The sequence below is a fragment of the Sorex fumeus genome, unplaced genomic scaffold (genome assembly GCF_029834395.1).
Source record: "Sorex fumeus unplaced genomic scaffold, SorFum_2.1 ptg000047l, whole genome shotgun sequence".
Taxonomy (NCBI): Eukaryota; Metazoa; Chordata; class Mammalia; order Eulipotyphla; family Soricidae; genus Sorex; species Sorex fumeus.
Window position 1 is genome coordinate 41,203,599 of NW_026606104.1, and position 14,877 is coordinate 41,218,475.

Consider the following 14,877-nt stretch of genomic DNA (forward strand, 5'->3'; position numbering starts at 1 on the left):
ATATAGAAACTGACATTACTAATTTCGTGTAAAAATCATGAACCAAGAATGGATAGAAAACTGGGGCTTTAACTGCTGCCCATGAAACAAATTTCATTTGCGCTAGTAGAATCAAGTCACATACTAAATAAGAAAATATTTTTAAAGATTGTTTCTAGATTCTAAATGAATTTTTTTTCTCTCTAGGACTGCCACGCCGAGCCCTCAGTCTGTAAGGAGGGTTTCATCTTCCCGTTCTGTCTCAGGATCCCCTGAGCCAGCAGCTAAAAAACCCCCAGCACCTTCATCCCCTGTCCAGTCTCAGTCACCCTCTACGAATTGGTCCCCGGCGGTACCAGTCAAAAAGGCTAAAAGCCCAACACCAAGCCCATCACCGGCAAGGGTATGTATCTACACTCTTAGATGCATCTACTGTAATTGTGATCATTTAGAAGCAGAAGTTAGATGTCCTCCTTAAATAGAGTTGATTGAGTTACTGTGCAGGAATATTAAGAAATTTGAGTAACTGTTTAAAAATGTGAATTCATGAATCAGAGCCTAGATTAAGTTATTGAAGAGCCTGCCTATTGCATGGATTTGGTCTATACTCAATGAATGACCCCCTTCGTTTAGTCAGGATGGTCCCCAAGCAGTGCTGGATATGCTCCCAAAACTTAAAAATAATAAAAACGTATACAACCTTAAAGATTGGACAGATGAGGCCAGAGTCTTAGCATTTATACTGTATACCTTTTTATTAATACCTTTTTTAAATCTGCTATTTTTTTTTTAAATGCCTGCTGCATGATCATTGATAAATCTGTGGGTGACTTACCTTCTTTAATCCTCAAGGCAATTTGGGATTATGACCACTTTAGGTTGAATAAAAAAAGAGACAATTTGTCCAAGATCAAGTAGATTCAGGAATCAGGATCCGGTTCACCTGGCCTACTTGATTCTAGAGGCTTTACTTCCTACTTCATGTGCTGATTCTCCTTTGATATGGAAGTAGATTCTGACTCATATCAGTTCTAGGAAACCTGATTCACAGCTTGTATTTAGAAAGCGTGGTTTAATGTGAAGTTAATTGGGGGAAGTTGTAAAATCAGTTACTTTCAAGATCCTTTCCAACTCTTTCATTATATGGTCTCTGTCTCTTAGAATACTTTGCTTGCTAGTTACTAGCCTTGGGCTTCTACCCACTCATTCACCTAAATTCTTAGAAAATACTGAAATTTACCTATTTAGTCATTGCCTTGAGGAAATTAAATAATTAGAATTTAATCAGATTGACTTCATTGCTATTATATTTTCTGGAATTCTAGAATTCGGACCAAGAAGGAGGTGGGAAGAAAAAGAAGAAAAAGAAGGATAAGAAACACAAAAAAGATAAGAAGCACAAGAAGCACAAAAAACACAAGAAAGAAAAGGCTGTAGCTGCAGCTGCTGCAGTCCCTGTAACCCCTGCAGCCCTTGCTGCTCCTACAACGACATCAGCACAGGAAGAACCTGAAGCAGAGCCAGAGCCCAAGAAGGTATTTAATTTTATAAAGAAGATGGTTAAGGACTACTTTTAACAGTTTATATGAGTAAAATTATTGAATTTTTTTTTTCTCTTTTTTTCCTTCTGGGTCACACCCAGGGATGATCAGAGGTTTACTCCTGGCTTTTAGCTCAGGAATTATTCCTGGCGGTGTTTGGGGGGGCCATATGGGATGCCGGGGATCAAACCCGGTCTGCCACATTTAAGGCAAGCGCCTACCCTGCTGTACTATCGTTCTGGCCCCAAATCTGGTTTTTCAGAAGTAGCTAAGCAATTTTCTTTCTAGTAGTTAGCAACTGGACTTAAATCTCTTGAGGATCTGTTAGGAATTTGACCGAAACCAAGGATGAGAATATGAATGGCAACACTTACTTGTATTTTGTAATTTGTATTATATAATTCACCCATTTATAGCTTAAAATTTAGAGGCTGACATGATAGTACAGTGGGTACGGTGCTTGGCCTTGAATGTGACAAACCCAGGTTTAATCCCCAGCATCCCATATGGTCCCCTGAGCCCCACTAAGGAATGATCTCTAAGTGTAGAGCCAGGAGTAACCTCTGAACATCATTTACCAGGTGTGACCCAAAAATAAAAATAAGTAAATCTTAAAATTTAGTGGCTTTGGATATATTCACATTTATGAGGGCAACATCACTATTCAATTCTGTTCTATACTCTGCATTTCCTACCATGTATCTTGAGATGTTTATATCATCATTCTTACCCTTTTTAGGAGATTGAAAGTGAAGCTGAAGATAACCTGGATGACTTAGAAAAGCACCTGCGTGAAAAGGCCCTGAGATCAATGCGGAAGGCTCAAGTGTCCCCACAGTCTTAGGTGGAAATGTTTGTTACGATGTAAATTTTATTTGGTTTGTAAGCAATTCAATTTCAAAATTGCTAAAATGTGTTTGAGCTTTAGACTATAACATTTGTTGTAATAATTGCTAGGTTGAAATTCACCATGTAAAAAGGGGGGCATGGATTTACATTGCAAAAGATATCCACAGTGTATTAGTGACATTCTTTCAATGACAGCTGACATAAATTCATTTAGGATGAAATATTTTAAGCCAAAAAAGAAAATTCCCTTTTTAAAAAAGGGGGTTCGAATATTGTTGGCATTCTTATGGTTCCTTTAAATACCCCTGGCTATTCCCAGAGGGTTATTTGTATTTTGGGGTTTTTTGTTTTTTGGGGTTTTTTTTTTTTTTTTTTTTTTTTTGGTTTTCAGTTGGGTGTTTTTTTGTTTTGTTTTTGTTGGTTTTTTTTTTTTCCAAATTTTCTTTTCTTTCTCGTTTGAGTCTGAGCACCCATTTAAGTTATGATGCTTCCAACCTTTTTTATATGGTTTGCAAGCTTGCCCAGAAGTAAGACCACTGTTGAACTACCACGAAAGTATAAACAAATATTTTAATGCCACAATCTTTCCTGTTGCCTGTGGAGTCTCTGCTGAAATATATCAGGATTTGAGCTCTATATAGGATGAGTCAGAAAATAAAAGCATGTCTTTTTGCCAGGACACTGTGGGGTTATATTGATGTGTAACAACTTGATTTGGAACACTGGAATTTCATTCTCTCTTCTCTCTCTCTCTTTTCTTTTTGTAAAGGCAATTAACTATTCCCAGGAAGGATCCTTCACTGATAGAAAATTTTTTTTTATGAAATGTCATGGCTCCATTCATAATTTTGTCAGTTCTTCCAATTGATATATACAACTTTCAGAGCTCTTGTATTTGGAAAGCTGGAAGGGCCCAGACTTTGAAATTGTGTCTTTGTTTTCACTGTTTTTGTTTTTTGTTTTGTTTTTTTAAACTAAAGCTATATAAAGCTTGTGGATTAAACAGAATAAATTTCTAAATTTAAAAATGTTGGTCACTTAAATTTACTTAATCAGTGCTGCAGGGAGCATACTTGTCTTGAAAAACTTCAAGTGATTACCTTTCACCTTAACACCTTTGGCAAAGTGAAAATTGAACAAGGGCAGTAAAAGGTAAAATTAAGGTTTTACCATGTTTATTATAATAATATGCTAAGTACTGTGAAGGAATGTGATTGGAAAGTACATAACACTAGGCAAACCAAGTTAACTGTTGTGTGTAGAGAGAATATTACAGGTGAGCAATGCCTACATATATACTTAGGCATCCTTACTGAGACCACAAAGACAGACTTAATGAAGCTGCTACTGTTGGGACCGCACAAATATCCTGGACTAACTGCATGATTGATAAAAGTTTATTTTTTTCCCCCAGGGACCATGGACCTCTTGGGCAGTACTCGGGGCCACTTCTGGTAATACTTACGTAGTTCGGAACTTGGGCATGACAATGTGGTGCTGCTTGAGGGCCACCATGGCTATACCTCGTGCTACCGAGGAACCACACAATGCCAAGATTAGGACATAAAGCTTCGTGCATTGCCGGGGAGGCATTCCAACCTTTAGAATGATCTTTCTGTTTGTGGTGATACAACCAGTATGTCTCTGCCAACTTGAGTTTTAGGTATCTTCTACATGACTTTATTTTTCTAATTCTAATGTGTAGGAAAAGCAAGTTTCTGAGATGGTGGGTGTTAAATCCTTCAAATGTGACCAAACTAAATACTAAGGTATTTACATCAAGATAATAAAACATTTTTTCAGTCCATTTATTCACTTACACTTTTTATTCAGTAGGCTTTCAGTCGTATGCTTAGTTTCTCTTAAGATTAGTAATAATCACATTGCCAAAGCTGATGATTCATTTTCTAACCTTCCTTAACCTACAGGATTTATCTCAGTTATTCATTCGTTGAATATTTGTTCCACTTGGACTCTAGGGGGTGACACTAATTTACTGTACATGTACACTGATTTCCTCATATCTGTTTCTTCCTTATGCATATGTTAACACATGAAGTGGTGGAATTTGTCTTTGTTACCATTTTTCCTATTTAAACCTTTCCCATTAAATGGGAATCCTCTCTTGTGGGGCTAAGGTGAGTACTTTCTGAAAGCAGTTCCTCAGGGTAGCTATGAAGGCCTGAAAGTTCGATATTTGGGCCCCCACAGTGCAATTCTGCTCAGGTCCAGCAGTGCTCAGAGGACCATGCAGTGTCTGGTGTCAAACCTGGAGTCTATACACAAAGCATGCAGTCTAGTCCGTTGAGCTGTCTTTGTCACCCGTGGTCCTTTAACCTAGACCCCTTGACACTGGTGGTTCACACTTGAATATGCTTTAATAAATTGCAGCTTCATGTTTAATGTCATCTTAGGGGAAGAGGGGTGTTGCTATTCTTGGTCACTCAGGAGTGACCCCTACCTGTGTTGAGACACTATGTGTTGTGCCAGGGGTTCAAACCAAGGTTAGCCTCATTAAAGGCAATTGGCATACCTCCTGCACTCTAATTCTGTGGCCCATAAATGTCATCTTTTCTTTGATGTGTCCTATTTCCAGTCTATTACAGGGCGTGAGAGCACAGTAGGTATGATATTTCCTTTGCATGCAGCTGACCCGGGGTCAGCCGTTGGTACCACATACAGTCCCTGAGCAAAGCTGGGTGGAGCCCCAAAATTTCTTTCCACTATCAAGTAGTGATACTGCTGCTTGAATGTATTAATCACTTGAATGTATAAAAGGCATTCTAAAACATAGCTAATGTAACTTTGTTTTGCTTTTGGACCATACCCAGCAATGCTTGGTAGTTCCTTTTTGTAGTTTATAGACAAGTTTACATTCCAGTAATTATGGTAAATATTAATGTAATTTTTAATTACATAAAATGGAATTATGGATTTCTTATATTAGTGGATTTCATACCATACTCTACTCATTGTAGTTTTATTTTTCAGATAAAATTCAGTGTGTGGGCGGTGGAGACATAGTATAACAGGGAGGGCACGTGTCTTGCACATGGCCAACTATATGGGATGTTCAATCCCCAGCATCCCATATAATCCCTGAGCATTGCTCGGTGTGGCTGAAAAAATTCAGTATGTGGCCAAGGCTGGAACAATAATACAGTGGGCAGAGCATTTGCCTTGCACATATCTGACCTGGTTTGATCTCTAGCACTCCATGTAGCTCCCCGAGAACCATTGAATGTGGCCCCAGAATCCCAAACAAAGTTTTGTGGTGGCCCAGAGCCATAATACAATGGGTAGGGCACTTGCCATGCATGTGGCTAGACCCGGGTTCCACCCCTGGTTAGGAATGATCCCTGAATTCAGACAGGAGTAACCCCTGAGTATTGCCAGGTGTAGCTCAAAACCAAAAAGAGAAGAGTACAGCTTCGTGGCATATGTAAGGTACTTCAACCATCACTATGTCCCAGAACTTTTTTTTTTTTTTTTTTTTTTTTTTTTTTTTTTTTGCTTTTTGGGTGACACCCAGCAATGCTCAGGGGTTACTCCTGGCTCTGCACTCAGGAATCACTCCTGGCAGTACTTGGGGGACCATATGGAATGCTGGGAATCGAACCCGGGTCGGACGCGTGCAAGGCAAACTCCCTAACCACTGTGCTATTGCTCCAGCCCTGTCCCAGAACTTATAATCATTCCAAGAAGCTATTCATCAGTCATTTAGCATTGTGATCACCTCCCGGTCCCAGCCTCTCACAGCTACTTCATATTTAAGGATTTACCTTTTGTGCCTGGTTTCTTTTGATTTGGGAGGTTTTTTTGGTAGTTGTTTTGGGTTTTCTGTCATACCAGTCTATGCTGGGCTCATGCAAAGTATGCTTTGGGCTAAGGGCGTGCTTTGCATTAATTGTGGAAAGCCACATTTAATCTCAAGCACCCTGGTGTATAGCTTCAAAACAAGGACAAACATACATGTTCTCTACCATCTGATAAGTGGTCCAATGTTCTTCTCAATATGCCTACCTGTCTGGTATTATAAAAGATGGCGAAGGTCAGTTTTAGAACAGTGAGTTTTGATTTGGTTGGGTTCTGAACCATACTTTATCTGTGCTCAGTTTTTTGCTTTTTGGGTCACACCTGGCGATGCACAGGGGTTACTCCTGGCTCTGCACTCAGGAGTTACTCCTGGCGCGGTGCTCAGGGGACCATATGGGATGCTGGGAATCGAATCTGGGTTGGCCGTGTGCAAGGCAAACACCCTACCTGCTGTGCTATCTCCAGCCCCTGTGCTCAGTTATTCTTGATACTGCTTGTGAGGCACCTTGCAGTGCCAGGAAATGGCCTCCACACCCACATATAAAGCATGTACTCCAGCCCTGCAATGGGGCTTAGAATATAGATTATGGGCAGAATAATAAGGGTTTAGGCATTGCCTTACATGTGTCTGGCGCGGGTTCAATCCCCAGCATCACCTACCTGAGCACAACCAGAAGTGATTTGAACCATCTCACAAAAAAAAATAGAATATGGCTTATTCACCTGAGAAAGTTGAAAATTTGAAAATTCCACAGCAGTATAATCTTAAAGACCCAACTGGTCAATTCTAAAAGACCCAGCTGGTTTTTGGCAGGGGTTACACAACTGCTCAAGGGTTGCTTTTGACTGCTCAGGGATCACTTCTGGTGGGGCTCAGGAGACCGTATGTGGTGCCTGGTCAAGGGAAGAACCCTACCCTTTGTACTATCGCTCTAGGCCCCGCTTTACTACCCTTTGAATATACATTTGCAGTATTTTTCATTTGAAAGACCCATATTAGTTTATAACAAACATCGCCGTTTCACTTAAGAACCCCGTTATTGAAGTGCTTCTAATTTTCTGTACAAATCTGTTGCAAATGGAAAAATGAGTTGATAGCATTTGAAATGCAAGTTTTTTCAAAGTATGACAGACATTCCGCATGTGTCAATAATGTAGTAAGTTGTCAGATTCCCTATCATAAAAGAATTTTCACCAAGATGTCCTTTTCTTGGAGGTGTGTCAGAAGGGAGGAGACACCGGGCTGTACAGCGGGTAGGGCCCTTGCCTTGTGCTCAGCTGACCGGGTTCCAAGCACTGCCAGGAGTGATCCCTGAGCACAGGGCCAGGAGTAACCCCTGACCACAGGGCCAGGAGTAACCCCTGACCACCACTGGGTATGGCTTCCCCCTAAAAAAGGGAAGGGATGCTTGTATGGATTCCCAGCCCACCCATGCAGCCAGAATTTGCTGAGTGTCTGCCAGGTGCTTGAGGCTGACTCAGTGCTTATGCCTCTGATTCAGTGAACTCCCATAGTGCACTTCCTTACCTTTTCCTTTGCTGTTCTCTGCGAGAAATGTCCTTTTCTACTGTTCAAATACATTTAATACATTTAATAATAATCCAAATACATTTAATAAAAGCCTGGCAAGCTCCCCGTGATGTATTTGATATGCCAAACACAGTAACAACAAAGTCTCCAATGGAGACGTTACTGGGCCCGCTCGAGCAAATCGATGATCAACGGGAGGGCCTTTACTTACTTTACTTATTAAACTTTTCTAATTATAAAAGAAAATGCACTCACTTTTTTGTTGTTGGCTCATACCTACAATACTTCAGTGACGTGTGAGTATTGAACCCCATTAGTGCTCCTGAGTTTTTGCATGGTTCCTACATGCAAAACGTGCGCTTTGAGCTATCTTTCCAGGCATCATGTTCACTTTTTATTTATTTTTCTTTATTTTTTTTTTTTTTGCGCTTTTTGGGTCACACCCGGCAATGCTCAGGGGTTACTCCTGGCTCATGTACTCAGGAATCACTCCTGCCGGTGCTCGGGGGACCATATGGGAGGCTGGGAATCGAACCTGTGTCGGCCATGTTGGCTGCGTGCAAGGCAAACGCCCTACCTGCTGTGCTATGGCTCCAGCCCCCTCATGTTCACTTTTTGCTTCTAGGTTTGGGGTTTTGGAGGATCATGCATAGCAATACTTGTGGTCACTCCCGGCAAACCATACAATTTTGCTTTAAGGAGATCATGCTGAGCACTGGGAGCTATTTCTCTGACTCCCCACATCCTCACTTCTATTTTTTTCATTTTGGTTTGGGGGCCACACCTGGCTGTGCTCAGGGCTTGTTCCTGGTTCTGTGTTCACTCCCGGCGGGACTTGGAAAACTATCTTTGGTGTCAGGGATTGAACCCAGCTTGGTTGCATACAAGGCACGTTGTCTACTAGCTGTACTATCTCTGGCTCCTCCACCTACCCTTTCACCCCCACATTTTGAACTCTGGGTTTGATTGGCAAGTGTGATCCCAGAGCACCACCAGGTATGGATGGCCCCAAAACAAAAAGTGGGAAGAAGTCTTAACGTTTTATTGTATTCAGTGTTATTTATGCACAGAAGGATCTGGATTGCTGGAAGGAGTTCTGATCCTGCCCTGTATTTCACTCATCTCAATTTCTCCATCTGTACCGCTCGCACCTGTCTCAGCAATTTTCTCACCTTTCCCACTAGGTGGCACCATATAAAAGGAATCCATCTATTGGTCATGCACTTGAGCTCTGAAGAAAATCTCAACATTCTAAAGTCCCAGTTTTGCCCTATGCTCTGCAGGTGATAGTTTTGCCTCCTTAACTTATGGCTGAAACCCCTTGGCCCAGCACAGAGAGGCATTTATTTGATGAACACATAAATGAGGAAATAAACTCGATTTTTTCGTGTCACTCTTTCCTTGCCTATAAAATAGAATCAATAATAGTATTTTCTAATGCTGTAAAGATTGAGTCAGGGTGGGCTTAATTCCATGCCTGGGACTTAGTAAATCTTAAATAAATATTTTACAATTTTGGACAGCTAGCTCTCTTTTTACCCTAAAGTTCTTTTGTACAATTGGATTCTAATTTCAAAACTTCTTTCCCTTGGGCTTGGTTGTAGTTATGTTGCACGGCATTACAAAGAACTTTTACCCACTTTTCCAAGTGATTCAGCTTCAACTAAGAATCAAACCAAGCATTATCTATTTGATGCTACTTGATGTGAGCAAGTGTGCGTATATGTGTGTGAGACAGGGAGAGACAGATGGAGACAGAGAAAGTTAACAGTGACTTTGTTTTGTGGTCACACTTGGTGGTATTCTGGACTTACTCCTGGCATTGGGCTTAGGGATTACTTCTAGAATGGCAGAAACCACATGCAGTGCATGAGACTCAAGGGGTGGGGGGAGGTCATCTGTATTCCAGGGAAGTGTCAACCCCTGTTCTCTCTCCATCCCTGACTTTTTTTTTTAATATATATAGTGCTGGAGATAGAACCCGGTCCTCATCCATGCATGCCAGGCACTTGCTCTACCACAGAACCACATCCTCAGCCCCTGCACTGATTTTCATCACCTTATCTGTGAACATGTACAGTCATTTACACTTCTGTTTTTTTAAATTCTCTGTAAACAGGTCACTAAATGCAGGCTTAAGTCTGGGGGGGTGGGAGGGCGCATAATTATTAGACTTTTTTTCAAGGAATATATGACCTAGTTTTAAACTAAAGCCATTGCTGTGGTGCTAGCACTTGAGCTGCTCAAAATCAGACCTGAGAACCCACCTCTGAATGTTTAGATTATATAAAGTAATGACCTTTGTTTAAGTGCTGGGATTTGAGATCCATGCAAAAAAAAAAGAACTCTGGGAGTGATAGCACAGTGGGCAGGGCGTTTACCTTGCACATGGCCAACCCAGGTTCGATTCCCAGCATCCCATATGGTCCCCCAGCACTGCCAGGAGTAATTCCTGAGTGCATCGACAGGAGTAACCCCTGTGCACTGTCGGGTGTGACCCAAAAAGCAAAAAATAAAAACTGTGGCTAATACCTCAGTACCTTCTGGGAAGTGCTTCCATTTTCCTCGGCTCAGATCCAGACGTGCCTTGCCAAGCGGCTGTGGGGAGCACTGAGCCCAGAGCCTGGCTCCAGAAAAGGCCAGCTTTCATCCTGCAGTGAAGTCTGTCAGCATCTGGTGTCCGTGCTGATACCATGAGAAAGCCACACTCTCCTACTGACTCACCACTCACACTCATCTCTCCCTGGCTGCTCCTGCCAGGACATGACTTTCCATTCCTGCACCTGCCTGAAACTTTAGGCAACAATGTCCAGGTCAGTCTCCTTTGTAGGTAAGGGGACAGAGAGGACCACATGACCAAATGGAAGCATTCCACCCTGCCTTGCTGTGTGTCCTTGAGTAAGAGCCTGCTCCTTTCTGGGCCTTAGTACTCTTTATTGGACAGAAGCCTGGACTCATGCCTGTGGGCTTTCTTAGGTCACTTCTGTCCAAAGGATACATGAAATTTAAGGAGTAGCCCAACATCAGGGTTCTTCCACATTCCAGGCCCTTTTTCCATTTGCTCTTTGATCCTCTCAGCAGCCAGGGAGGAGATGGGACGTGGCTGAGCTGCAGGGCAGACTTGGGCCCACCTCCAGGGCTGGGACACAGTCGCAGCTGCTGTTTATCAAGTGCTCTGGGGACAATCATTGCCACATTCTCACGTCAACCCCAATGCACCGTTACTATTATTACCCTCTTTTACAGATAAGGAAGTAGAAATTCAAAGAGGTGAAGTAATTAGTGCAAAAAAGATGAGGCAAAAGTAAGCAACCGAGCTGGACTGTGTCCTACAAACGGTCTGTGATCCTGGACCCCACCTACCTCTTGCTTCCTCCTGCTATTACAGGGTGGGAATTAGGGCGGGGACAAAGCCAGGAAGCTAGAGATTTGGGTTCCAGAATAAACTCTGGACACTGGCTTCTTCTGTAGCTAGAGTGAACCAAACATTGCGCTGATTCCATTTCCTTATCTGCAATTTGGCCTAAGGACCTGAAATGTGAGGAAAGAGATGCTTGGCGAGGGCATATGTGTGAACATCTCTGTACACTGCAGAGCTTGTCTAAGAGCAGGAGATGGTGGTTTCCTTCCTCCCAGAGCAGTAGCTAGGGCAGGAAGTAGGTAGCCAAGCCAGGGGCCCAGAGCAGTCGTAGTTGTCTCCACCCTTGGCGCAATTCAAATCCCTGGGGAAGGAGGCAGCCTGAGTCCTTATCTAGAATGTGCCCCTGCCCCAGGGCCCTCAAAGCAAAAAGAAACTTCTGGACTGTCACCACTGAGTTCCAAACATTCCAGAGGGCTCAGTCCAAAGGAAGTCTGTCAGCGCCTCACCCAGCATCAACCATAGAGAAGCCCGGATGGGCTGGCTGGAGTCCTTCCCTCGTGGCCTCTGCCCTTGTCCTGCTTGGTCTCATTTTCCAGGACTCAGGTCTAGGCCCAGCCCCACAGCCTGTCCGACCCAGCAGAACCCAGACTCCTGCAGTGAGGATGCAGAGGACAGCTTGAAGCCAGTGGGATTTGGATTCGGGACTGCCAGGCTCTGGTTCTGGTTTAGTCTTCCCTCTCAGAGTCTCGAATCTCCATTGTGAGATACGGATTGTGGGGCTGGAGAGAGTTCAGTGGACTGAGCACTCGCTTACTGTAGCAGGCCAGGGTTGGATCTCCTCCACTACATGGTCCACTGAGAGTAGCCCCTGAGCTCTGAGCCTGGAGTAGCCCCTGAGCACCACCGCGCACTGCTTGAAAACATATAAGCACCATGAACTCAGGACCAGCGGCATTCAGTAGTTTGGCTGCCTGCTTGTCATCCTGGCTTTATGACAATCACCTGCCAGCCGTGTGGCAAAGTGCACCTCTGTCTTTTTCTGGTGTTTTGCTTTGTTTTTAAGGCCACTTTTGGTGGTGCTCAAGGGCAGTTCCTGGCCAGTACTGAGGAGTGACCCTTGTGATGCTGGGGGAATCCTATGAGGTGCTGGGAATCAAATCAGGGTCGTGGCTGTTGCAGCCACAGATAAGGCAAGTGACTAACTTTCTGAACTCTCTCAGTTGTTCCTTGGCCTGCTCTGTGCTGTCCCAGCCCAGAGATTTCACACGAAATTTTTTTTTTTTTTTTTTTTTTTTTTTTTTTTGCTTTTTGGGCCACACCTGGCGGTGCACAGGGGTTACTCCTGGCTTTGCATTCAGGAATTACTCCTGGTGGTGCTCAAGGGACCATATGGGATATTGGGAATCGAACCTGGGTCAGCTGCGTGCAAGGCAAATGCCCTACCCGCTGTACTATCGCTCCAGCCCCTTCACACAGAATCTTACAATTTGTGTCTTGGATTCTTTCTTGTTCCCAATTAGACCGAGAGCGTCTTGATATAAGATACACAAAAAAACCTGACATAATTATGGAATGACATATTATGAATCAAAACAGGAGGTAAGGCACTTGTCTGTTTTGTTTTCATATTTGGGCCATATTCTGCAGTGCTGAGGGCTTACTCCTGGCTCTGAGCTCAGGGATCACTCCTGGTAGGCTCAGGCACCCATATGGGGTGTCAGGAATGGAACCTGGGTTGGCCATGTACAAGACAAGCGCCCTACTCACTGTACTATTGTCCCTCCCAAGGCACTTGCCTTGCATACAACCAACCCTGGTTTGATCCCCAGCACTGCCAAGACTCCCCCACTAGCACCCTTTGGAGCACAGAGCACCACTAAATAAAGTCCAACAACCAAAATATTAATTTTTTTTTAGCTTTTTGGTCACACCTAGCGATGAGCAGGAGTTACTCTTGGCTCTGCACTCAGGAATAATAATTATTCCTGGCAATGCTCAGGGAACCAAATGGGATGTTGAGGATAGAACCCGGGTCAGCTGCATGCAAGGCAAACACCCTACCCTCTGTACTATCGCTCCAGCCCCAAACTGACACTTTTTTTTTCTTCTTGGGTCACACCTGGCAATGCACAGGGCATACTCCTGGCTCTGCACTCAGGAATTACTCCTGGTGCTCAGGGGACCATATGGGATGCTGGGAATCGAACCCGGGTCGGCCGCATGCAAGGCAAATGCCCTACCCGCTGTACTATCACTCCAGCCCAAACTGACACTTTTAAAGTGTGTGATTGGTTGAGGTTTGATATTTATGCACACCTTGAAGCCGTTCACACTTGATCACTTGACTTCCTGTTAATCGTCGATTTGCTCGAGCGGGCTAGTGAAGCCCAATGGCGTCTGTTCGTTCTAGGAAAACGAAGAGCCTCAAACCGATCGTTCAGGATCTTGATGAAGAAGTCTGACCATCTGGTAGGTGGGCAGCCACGCGGTCTTTTGACGTCCCATGGAATCCAGTCAGTAATGGCTCTAGTCCAGCAGTCGTCTCCAAATCTCATTACGTGTCCAGCCCATCTGATTTTCGATGCCTTGGCAAACAAGACAGCGTCCCTGATTCTTGATCATCGACGGAGGTCTGAACTCCGGATTCTTTCTCTCCTTTGAGTGAAACGTGAAACTCCAAGCATAGCTCTTTCGATTCCTCTTTGGATGACCCGAATAGCGTTCTAATTCTGTTTGCAACGCTATTCTGTTTGCGTAGGGCCCAGGTCTCTGAGGCATATGTTAATGCAGGAAGAACAGTGGAATCAAAGAGATGTGCCCAGAGCCGGAGGTTCTTCGTCCCTTTAGCTATTTCTTCGACGCTCTTGAAGGCGTTCCAAGCCGCTCTCTTCCTCCTGCGCAACTCAGGTGCCAGGTCATTCTTCATGTTGACTTCTCGACCTAGGTACACATAACTGTTGCATTCGGAGATGGTCATTCCATTGAGAGTGAATGGAGCGTCAGGAACGAGGCTGTTTCTCATACACCTTGTCTTCATAAGATTCAGCTGTAGTCCGACCTTTCCACACTCATGGTCGAAGTCGGCCAGCATTTGTGCCGCTTGGCTAATGTTTGGTGTTATTAGAACAATGTCATCAGCAAAGTGGAGGTGGTGTAGTTGCTGACCATCTATCTTCACTCCCATTCCTTCCCATTCCAATCGTCACATGATGTTCTCGAGGGTGGCACTGAAGAGTTTCGGTGAAATGGTATCACCCTGCGGAACCCCTCTCTTGACATCAATGATTACTTCTTTGTAGAATGGTGAGATCCTGGTAGTGATCCTGTAATACAACTCACGGAGGATCCTGATGCATTGAGTGTGAATGCCCTGATTGGCTAGGGTTTCAATGACCGCTTCCATCTCAACAGAATCAAAGGCCTTCTTTAAATCAATAAACGTTAGACAGAGTGGCATCTTGAACTCCCGAGAAACCTCAATGAGCTTGGTTATCGTGTGGATATGGTCAATCATGCTGAATCCTTTGCGGAACCCGGCTTGCTCACATGGTTGTCCTTCATCTAGTGTTATGCCAATCCTATTCAGGATGACTCAATTGAACAGCTTGTAGATGACAGACAATAGGCAGATTGGGAGATAGTTGCTAATGTCGTAGATGTCTCCCTTCTTGTATAGTAGTACAGTCCTGCTGGTTTTCCATTGAGACAGAACTTTGCATTCAGACAGGTAGCATGTGAAGAGCCGAGCCAGCATATTGATGAGTGCTGATGGCAGGTTCTTCAGGTGTTTAGGTCTGACC

General features: G+C 43.8%; 1 protein-coding gene across 9 annotated transcripts in view; it reads left to right on the forward strand.

Moving 5' to 3' along the window:
* The window catches only part of SRRM1 (serine and arginine repetitive matrix 1), a 32,183-nt gene extending 28,007 nt beyond the window's left edge, over positions 1 to 4,176 (forward strand). For 8 of the 9 annotated variants that reach the window (XM_056122649.1, XM_056122653.1, XM_056122647.1 and 5 more), the window contains 3 exons: positions 187 to 382; positions 1,305 to 1,514; positions 2,260 to 2,717. In XM_056122649.1, coding sequence (XP_055978624.1) covers positions 187 to 382; positions 1,305 to 1,514; positions 2,260 to 2,364 — 511 coding nt within the window. In that variant the 3' untranslated portion in view covers positions 2,365 to 2,717. Of the gene's footprint in view, positions 1 to 186; positions 383 to 1,304; positions 1,515 to 2,259; positions 2,718 to 3,138 lie in introns of those variants that run through there. The other variant, XM_056122646.1, reaches the window with a different exon arrangement.
* The last annotated feature ends 10,701 nt before the right edge of the window (positions 4,177 to 14,877 follow it).